At 35.7% G+C, this 10250-nt stretch overlaps 1 protein-coding gene across 1 annotated transcript; it reads right to left on the bottom strand.

The window, feature by feature from the left end:
- Positions 1-390: 390 nt before the first annotated feature.
- On the bottom strand, positions 391-9374 carry LOC139011622 (sperm-associated acrosin inhibitor-like). The gene is made up of 5 exons (XM_070417121.1): positions 9300-9374; positions 3795-3871; positions 2809-2855; positions 1521-1636; positions 391-594 (listed from the first exon to the last, which is right to left on the bottom strand). Exons 2-5 carry the CDS (start codon positions 3859-3861, stop codon positions 549-551), a joined length of 276 nt encoding a protein of 91 aa, XP_070273222.1. The 5' UTR covers positions 3862-3871; positions 9300-9374; the 3' UTR covers positions 391-548.
- Between the last annotated feature and the right edge of the window lie 876 nt (positions 9375-10250).

Raw genomic sequence — 10250 nt, 5'->3', positions numbered from 1 at the left:
TTTGAATTTTAAGAGTTCTTTGTACATATTGTATAACAGTCCTTAATCAGATGTGTTTTCTTTAAATAGAACTCCCAGTCCATGCCTTATTTTCTCATTCTCTTGATATTGTCTTTCACGGAAAAGAAGTTTTAAATTTATTATTATTTTTCCTGTGATATTTACTTGTGGTTATCAAAAGTAGTCATATGATTTAACCCACTAATCAAAATGGGAGTGTTTTAAATAAAGGTAATGTTATTTAACATTGTATTGATCGAAATATTTATTATTATAAACTGCATTAAGTTTAATATTATCATACATATGATTAAGATGGTTTTTCAACTGCTATTTAATACCTGAACAGAGAATGTAAAATTAATCAAAGGATTTTAGAATTAGGAAACAATTTTCAACACCCTATATTCCATCTTATATACCATAGAAGGCTTTGTGTGGTCACCTAGGAGATTAAAGCCCTGATTAAAAAGTTTCTAATTGGCTATAGAATCCACAGCAAAATAGGATTGCCATAAAAGCCATAGGAGTGTGTAGCTCAGACAGAGTCAGCATTTACCATAATGCCTAAATCTAAATGCTTCATTGGTGTCTCTGTAAAGGAAAAGAGAAAGAAAGAGAAATTATTACAACAGCATTTAAAATTATCTGTGTGTTGCACTAACTGCTTCTAAATGAGCAGCACAGTGTGGAGAGGCTGTGCTCCACCTCCACAACCAGCTGGAACCCAAATGCTCCCCAGCCCTGCATACATCCCTCCCTCAACTGGGACTATGTGACATTTCCTACATGGTCAGTCCTGGCTCAGTGGTGGAACCCACCCAGACTGGAGAGAGGAGAGGGTTAGAGATTGTTTACGTGGTTCTCCAGAAGTAGAAGCCAATTTTGGGATTAAATAAGAGGAAATAAATTTGAGAGACAATAGAGAGGGAGTTAGGAAGTCTGGCTGAACCTTTAGACTGCAAACTCCTTTGGAGTGAAGCATATAGGAATGGAGGTTGCACAGAAGCGTCTTGGAATGCCCTGCTCTCTAAGGAAGGTTCATAGTCTATCATGGAGTTCAGAAGACAAGGTTGACCCTCAGAGGAGTGCCTTCCTCCATGAATAGGCCCATTGTGATGGGTTTAAAATTTCTGTAGTCAAGTAGTATTTGTTGCTCAAATATGCTTCCTTAGCTTGAAGCTGTATCACAGAGATTACCAGTTATTATCATATGGACTTCAGGATTCAGTATATTGGTTATAGACTGACATTTGTAAGTCATAATGATTAAACTAAGTTAAATTAATTGATTTTTACATTTACAGAATATCCAGCAGTTATATTGAGAGGTCAAACACCAAACTGCTTTTTCAATTCCCAGGAAGGGTACCAGCGTGTTTTTGTGGTATTTGCTGATATAGTACAATTTTTCCCCACATATTTTGTGCCTAGGATATCAGAAACATTGGTTTTCATATCATTTTGTGACAGTTTCTTCATTATATTGGAAGAGCCAATATTTAGTCTTGTATACTTACAACATTACACTGCAGAAAACGCAAACATTGTAGTAAGTATGACCATTGGTTCCGCAGATCGGATCCATTTCGTTGGTGCATGCATGTAATCGTTCCCTATATACCTGACACTCTGGCTGTTGAATATAAAGAAGAACATAAAATTTGTCAAATAATGAACTTTTTGAATAAAATGTTCTTTAATTCTAGTACAAGATACCATGCCTCAAAATGGAATGAAAATTTCTATATTGAGGTTTGGAAATAAACCATTCAGGCAGTCATAAAATATTATTGATATATTTCTACAAACAATATAATTTTTAAAAAACAGACAAATGGCTGAATGTATTTTTATAATGGAGCTACTCTGGTATCACGTCTCCTAATAACTACATCAGATTTTCCCTGTTATTTTATACCACAAGGAACCATAAGATGGAATTTTAATAATTTCCCTATGTTTCTAAGTGGTTTCACTACCAAAGAATCAGATACATTCAGATTATCACCACATATGTATATATTCATGTATATTGGTATTTGCATATATATCCATATATATGTGTATATACTAGCATCTACATATATGCATCCACAAACATATAAAATTTGATTAATGGCAATATTGGTAATTTACATAAATAAAAATATGCTGTGTATTCTTATATACTGTCCTTTAAAATGTCTTTCTAACTTTTATCATAGATGTTTCTTCACCTCTACATAATATTCTGCTCTATGAATATATGAAAATTATTTTATCCACCTTGAAGTAGATAATTTTTGTAGTTTTCTTGTTTTGCTTCGATAAACAATTCTACTTTAAATACACTGTAACCTTTATGAGATGATGCAGATATAAGGATACCCATTATTGGAATCTTTGAAATAATGGAATATTTTTATCTTGTCCCAAATACCAAGTGGTTTTATTTTATTTATTGAACTTAGTGTAATAATGGAACTGTTTAAAAATGTTTTTTAAAGGACCACAGTGTTGTACATTTTGTTTGCTGAATTTCTTTTTATAGAAGAAGGGAAAGGGATTAGAGAGATTAAAAATCAAAGACTGAGAGAGACATCCATTGGCTGTTTCCTGCATGCTCTCTACTGGGGATTGAGCCCACAACCCAGGCATTTTCCCTGACTGGGAAATAAACCAGGGAACTCTTGGTTCACGGGTCAAAGCTTAACCACTGAAATACACCAACCAAGATGTTTGGTGAAATGCATTGTTAAAACTTATAGTATAAAACAATTTAAAGTTTATCTTTTTCAATTGCCAAATTAATCTGTATTAACTTACCGGTGGGCGCGCCGGTGCCCCTCTTGGAGGAGGTTCAAGAGCAGTTTCTACAACCAGCACACCAAAGAAAATGTAAAAACAAGAAGAAGAGGAGAAAACAATCAGTCTCTCTGGTGGAAAGAACCTATAGTTTTTAGTAGGAAAATACTATACAAATTGCTTATTCAGGACCCCTAATTTTGAGGTAAGGCTTTTGTGATAGTAAGAAAACAGTAAGTTCACAAATTAGCTCCAAATTAGAAATATACTTCCAAACTATTCTCATCTGTGAAAATTAATTTTAACTATTGTACAGCAATCAACAAACTCTGCTGTGAAGATACAATAGATCTTTTTATTTTTATTTTCTATCTCATGAGATATCACAGTCAAAGAAGACAATGCTTTGTTTAAAGCCCCTAATATGCCTTGCATAATGTCACTTAACATGAAATTAGTTATTACTTAATGAAATAGTATTCATTCTAACATTAGGGGTCTCTTTGATGATTCTAAACTATTTTACTCAAATTCGTCAGTCTCCTTGCACTAAATGAAGATCAATATTCAGGAGAGGGATCGAGGAGTTCTCACCGCACACAAAGCTTTTACTTTAGTGGACACAGAACTGGCAAACAACAAATCAAATTGTCAAGAAATGTCAGATCTAGAGGACATCATTACTCTCTACACTCTGCATTTAGCAAACATTGAATCTGACCTCCAAACAAAATATTAATTAGGTAAATATCTTTAGTAATAAATAAAGAAAAATATAAGTTCTGCTCATTCTAACCTCCATCTTTCTAATGTGGGAAATGAGAAAAAAGCAATCCACTGATGTCATTTTTTAAAAGGGGTTTGTAACATACCCACTTTCATTTTGCCTGTTTTAAGTATTAGAAACCTAATGAAAGAAGCTGCTCCATTTCTACATAATAGCAGTTGTCTCCTGCATTTTCTAAAGATGTGTGAATTGCTTCATCCAGAACTGAAAAAGTACTCACCAGAATAAAGAGGAAATGCCAAGGCAGTGATGAAAATAACTTTGATCCATGATGAAAAGAAAGACATTTTACCAAGTCTATAAAAGAAACCCAAAAGAATGTTTACAACACCTCACACTGAGACAAATTTCCTCTTGCTAAATGAAAGTTTCTTTTTTTTAAATATATATTTTATTGATTTTTTAGAGAGAGGAAGGGAGAGGGATAGAGACTTAGCAACATGGATGAGAGAGAAGCATCCATCAGCTGCCTCCTGCACACCCCCCACTGGGGATGTGCCTGCAACCAAGGTACATGCACTTGACCTGAATCAAACCTGGGACCCTTGAGTCCGCAGGTCGATGCTCTACCCACCGAGCCAAACTGGTTAGGGCTAAATGAAAGTTTCTTACAGGCAGGACTTGTTACTCCCCTAGATTCCTAATTATAATGGATTTTCCCCTTTTTTTCTTACCTGAAACCACAGGGTGACATACATGTGAACAGGCCTCTTAGAGATTTGAGAGAAACACCAGGACGCATTCTCAGCACATTTCAGAAGGAGCTGTTCATTGCCAAACCTTGGCTCAGCCCACAGAAGCCTGACACCACTTAAGGAAATATGGGCACTAGAATCTTCTTTTTCCTCAGAATATAGAAACATTTCAGGAAGGACTGACCTGGAGCAGGCCTCACAGCAATGCTGCACACCATGGCCAGCCCATAGATTCCCCACCCAACCTCCCTGAAACAGGAGGCAGTGGAGCCTGAGGCCTACAGCTCTAGAGACTGTGCCTATTTTGTTCCCTTTTCTTTGTCAACCCCCTTCAACCAGCTGAGGAGTCCCCTTTACAGGCTTGCTGCTGTTGAGACGCTTGATGGTGCTTAGAAAAGCAACTCTTATAAGACAGAGAGGTATTCTATGTTCTGCCTAGAGGCTGTAAAACAGCTGTGAGACATGCCACATCAATAATTCTCAATAGGTCTTCCCTCAGTTGGAGCGTTGGGATGATTTTCTGATATACTCAGAAGTATAGGGTGGGCATAAAGTAATAAAGGGTGATTTGAAACTCTAAAATTGAGAAGAGATGTGAAAGGTTTTAAAGCCACTGAATTGTTAAGAAAGGAGCATCAAAGCAAGAAAGGAAAAATAAGTTTAGGAAATTGAAATTGTATACATGCCTAGGCACTTAGTATTTTGCAACACTAAAAGCATGTTAGACTCCATTGGAGATTTGGTTTATTAAACTTATTATTTTGAGATAAATGGGGATTCTCATAAAGCTGTAAGTACTAATACAGAGAGTTATCAATTTACCCAATGGGGACATCTTGTAAAGCTATAGTACAAATTCACTATCAGGAATATTTTAAAAGCTCCCAGATGAATACCAGTCAGCCAGTTTTGGAACCTAGGTTTGAGAACAATATGCAAATATTAAGATCATGAGCAAAAGAAGGCTCCAGAGTGAAATGGAGACTATAAGGTTTAGTGTTCTGTATTATATACTGCATCATTGGCCTGAGGAATAATTAAAGAAAGCAAGATCGAGTCTGTATAGCAAACCTGGCTTAAAATACAGTCTTTGTAACCAGGCTGACAAAATTAGTTCAAACCCAAATGGCCTGAAGCATGAGCAATGAGTTTTATTTTAACTAGCCTGAGGACTCATAAATGGAAGGATACTTCATGTTCATGAATTGGAAGACTCCATATTGTCAAGATGTCAGTTACTCCCTACTTTACCTATAGATTCAATACAATACAGTCCCAATCAAAATTCCCGCGAGTTATTTTGTGGATGTTATTAAACTAATTCTAAAGTTTATATGGAAGGCAAAATACCAGAATAGCCAACAGAGTATTGAAGGAAAAGAACACATTTGGAGGTTTGATGCTACTCAAACTCAAGACTTACTATAACTGAGTCAATAATCAAGACAGTGTATTGTTGGCAAAAGAAGAGACAAGGAGATTAACGGATAAAGTAAAAGATCCCAGAAGCAGACCCTCATAAATATGGTCAGCTGATTTTTGACAAAGGCACAAACATAATGAACCAAAGGTCGTTTTCTCAAAAATAGAGCCTAAACCACTGGATAGCCACATTCTATAAAAGAAATGTAAACACAGACCTTAAACCCATCAGAGAAAATAAGTCAAAATGAGTCACAAACCTGATGTAAAATGCAAACTATAAAATTCCTAGGAGATAAAATCAGAGAAACCTAGATGACTTTGGGAATGGTCCTGTGTTTAAATACAGTGCCAAAAGAATGATCCACAGAAGAAATAATTGATAAGCCAAACTTAATTAAAATTAAAAACCCCAGTTGTGCAAAGGTCAATATTTAGAGGATGAGAAGACAAGTCATAGACTTGGAGAAAATATTTTCAGAAGACACATCTATTAAAGGACTGTTACTTAAAATATACAAAGAACTCTTAAAATTCATAAATACGAAAACAAACAACTTGGTTTGAAAATGTGTCAAAGAATTTATCACCTCACAAAAAAGGTATGAAGATGACAAATAAGCATGTGAAAATATGCTCCACTCATAATCAACAAGGAAATAAAATTTTAAAATAAAATGCACCACACACCTATAGAATGGCCAAAATATAGGTCATTCACAATACCAAAAGCTTGCAAGGATATGGAGAAACAGAAACTCTCCTTCACTGTGGGTGGGAATGCATAATAGTACAATCACTTTAGAAAGCAGTTTTGTAGGTTATTACAAAACTAACTTATTTACATGCAAACCAGTGATCTTGCTATTTGATATTTTACTAAAGGAGTTGAGAATCTTACCCCCCCCCAAAAAACAACAACAACAACAACAAAAAACCCTGCACACTGATGTTTAGAGCAGCTTTATTTATAATTGCCAAAAAAATGGAAGCAATAAAAATGTCCATCATAGGTGAATGGATAAATAAACAGGCCAATGGACTGTTATTCAGACCTAAAAAGAAATGAGCTATCAAGCCATGAAAATACATGGAGGAACTTCACTGTATGTTACTAAACGAATTAAGCCAATCTGAAAAGGCTACCTATTATATAATTACAACTATATTATATTCTGGAAAAGAAAAAACTATGGAGACAGGAAATAGATCAGTGGTTGTCAGGGTAAGGAGATGGAGTGATGAGTAAGTGGAGCCCAGAGGAATCTAGGGCAGGAAAACTATATAATACCATAATGATGAATACATATCATTATATATTTGTTAAAACTCAGAGAAATTCAAACACCAAGAGGAAACTGTAATGTAAACTATAGACTTTGTGTAAATATGATGGGTTGTGTGTTTGCATCATTCTCAAGAAATGTACCACTCTGTTGTTGGTGTTGATAATGGAAGAGACTATGCATGTGTAGGAACAGGGAGGATAGAGTATATAGGAAATGTCTGTACTTTTCTCTCAATTTTGCTGTGAACCTAAAATTGCTCTTCAAACAAACTTCTCAATAAATAAATATTCACAAGGTTGTTTATTTTCTGATGCATACTATAATTGCAAAACTTGGAAATATGTATATACTGGAATATAAGGATTGAATTATCTCTTGTATTTCTATACAGTAGAGTACTATACAGCTCCTTAAGTAGAGTAATATAGGCATGAGTAAGTATGCTTCTGGATTGCTGAAATTCCTATTTATTCTCTGGAGAGGTTAATAACTTAGGATTTTACTTTCTAACTCACCTTTACTTTTCCATAGAACAATTTGTTTTATAATAATTGACAAAAATAATATATTCTTAATTTCCTAATAATGAGATGTATTTTACCAGCATCATAAAAATAAGTATTTTAGCCAATTTAGTTCCTGCACAAATAAGAGACATTAAATAACTTGGTATCTCCAATGCTATTTCTACATCATTTCTGAAAAGACATAGATGCAGATATTTTAAGGAGGACACAACATGGCATAAGTGAGACTTCTCTGGCATTGACTGCGGATAGGAAAGTCCATTTGCCAAAACTGTGAACAATGCTGATTTGTACAGAAGATCTAACTTTGTCTCAAAAAGCATTGCATTACATAAACCAAACAACACCTCCATTTAAAGATATTTTGATACTGACATTTTTAGATGAAGAAACTGAAGAGCAAGAAAGATAATAACTTGCTAACATCATTCTAGTATAAAGGGAGTTAATTTATTTCAATGCTGTTTCCAATGTCCATGCAGTTGCCTCACAATAAACAACTCTCAATTTCAATGCAAATGAATTGCCCCAAGAGATATCAGAGAGGGTTTGCCTAAGGTAAGGATTTGATGTTGGGACTGATAACTAAAAATATATCAGACCTGAGAGAGATTATCTAGCCATTTCCATTGGAAAATATGACCTCTAAATCCTAAGATAAGGATTCTTCAAGTACTTCAGCTCTAGAGCTGGGAAACAGGATGAATTTCCCTGCCCCAGTATCCAGTGGCCATTCAAATCCACTATACAGTTTCTTAACTTTTTGCAATTTGGGATTTTAAAAAATCCATCAATGTACTCTTAAAGGTTTATGTGCACTGATGTCTATTGGGTTTATCAATTCAGGGATTCTAAACCAAATGGAACAACCAATTTTGTTCCTAGATGATACCAAATCTTGCCTGCATTTTCTAGGATTTGAGAAATACTCTATCCAATATTGGAAAATGAACTCATCAAGAGAAAATTTTAAATGCCAACATGATGATAAAAAGCTGGCATTGATATTTAATGAGAAGTTAGAGATTTGAACTTTTTAGGAAGTTGTAAATAAACCAGAATATTTATAACAAAGTCCCAAAAAGAGTTCAGTGAATAGAACCACAGAGGCCACTTACTAAATCCTCAAGTTTAGAAATAAGAGACTCAACTTCTGAGTTGTTAATCTCCTTTACTATTTTTTTAAATTTTATTTTTATTTTTACCCAAGGATATTTTTTCCACTTATTTGAGAAAGGAGGTTGGTCAGAAGGGAGAGAGGGTGGGAAGGAGGTAGGGAGAGAGGGAAGGAGGAGAGAGAGAGAGAGAGAGAGAGAGAGAGAGAGAGAGAGAGAGAGAGAAAGAAAGGGAAAGAAAGATACATCTATGGAAGAGAGATACATTTATTGGTTGCCTCCTATATGTGTCCAGACTAGGGCCACAATAGAACTTGCAACCAAGGTACTTGCACTTGACGAAAAATGGAAGCAGAGAGAATCTTCTAGGAGGTCGGGGGGGCCAACCACTGAGTCATGATGACCAAGGCTAAACCCCCTTTCTTTTCATTAGGGACCACTGTTCTCTTTTTTCCTCCTGCACCCAAGTCAATTCAAAATAAACATGGTTAAACAATACATGTGGAATAAAGCTCAAGAATTTCCTGTAGCATTTAAGAATACATGCAGTTTTGAATGCTCAATCTATTCTTCAGAGAATCAGGAACAATTAATACTAGAAGGACCAGAGCTGGAACAGTCTTGACAGCAATACTATACAAAATAAAACACAATAATGTATGCCTCATGTTACCCACCTGAAGAAAACACAGTACACAAGGAGACAGTGGATGTCTTGTTTACTTGTGCAGCCTCAGCCAGCTCCTCTATGTTGAGGAGTGTATTTTAAATACTGCTATGTAGGAAAACAAATGTCAGGAGAGATAAGACACAGAGGGATCATATGCCCTGGCAGTGACTGGGAAATGGCCACACACAGAGGTCCTCAAAGCCATTCCTACAGCAGGAAGTTTAGAGGACAATTTTGTCTGATGGGCACAATGAATGGGGAGGGGAGAAAATGATAAATATGTCTATAGATCCTAACATAGACAAAACATGAAGTCTTTCTAAGCAAGGGAGCTGTGTAGGATCAGGAGATAAGGCAGGAAAAGAATTTCAAGATGTATAATTTGCAAATATGTCGGGAACCTCTGTAGTTTGAAAACATAGATAGCTATGAGAAGCACATGGAGAACTTTGTACAATTACCTGTGCCCATGTTCCTTCTCCAAGGTTGCGATTCAGATTTCTATATGAGATCCTAGTAACTGGTATTTTTTTTAAAGTTTCTAAGATGGCAATAACATGTAGAGTGACTGATCTTGAGCCACAGTGCAATCTCTGGGGCACTATTACATCAATCTTCCTACTTCCCTACACCAGAGCTTTCATAGTTAGTTGAAGTATATACAAACCTGTCTGTGGCTAGTTTTATTCACACACTTAAATTGCACTTATTTTGGAAATTCAGCTTTCAAATTTCTGTGTTCCAGTCTCAAAAGAAGGAAAATGAACTCTAAATTGATAATGAAAGCTTAGTCTTAAGAATCTAGAGCTAGCCTTGGCTGGTTTTTCACAGTGGTAGAGTGTCAGCCCATGCACTCCAGTGTTTAGGTTTGATCCCCCATCCAGCCCACACAGTGGAGTTGCAGATTCCATCCCCAGCCCCTAGCAGGGCATCTGGGGTAGGCAACCAATCCATGTGT

Source organism: Myotis yumanensis, unplaced genomic scaffold (genome assembly GCF_028538775.1).
Source record: "Myotis yumanensis isolate MYYU_CA2020_CCGP unplaced genomic scaffold, mMyoYum1.0.hap1 SCAF_5, whole genome shotgun sequence".
Lineage (NCBI taxonomy): Eukaryota > Metazoa > Chordata > Mammalia > Chiroptera > Vespertilionidae > Myotis > Myotis yumanensis.
Note: the sequence above shows the minus strand (reverse complement) of the source record. Positions and strands in the feature narration are given on the sequence as shown.

What these genes read in the sequence shown, in the direction of transcription:
- LOC139011622 (XM_070417121.1), bottom strand. Translation starts at nt 3,861, where the DNA reads ATGTCTTTCTTTTCATCATGGATCAAAGTTATTTTCATCACTGCCTTG. An exon ending in GGGCACCGGCGCGCCCACCG is followed by an intron (nt 1,637 to 2,808) that starts GTAAGTTAATAC and finishes TATATTCAACAG; the next exon opens with CCAGAGTGTCAGGTATATAG. An exon ending in GTTTTCTGCAGTGTAATGTT is followed by an intron (nt 595 to 1,520) that starts GTAAGTATACAA and finishes TTTCCTTTACAG; the next exon opens with AGACACCAATGAAGCATTTA.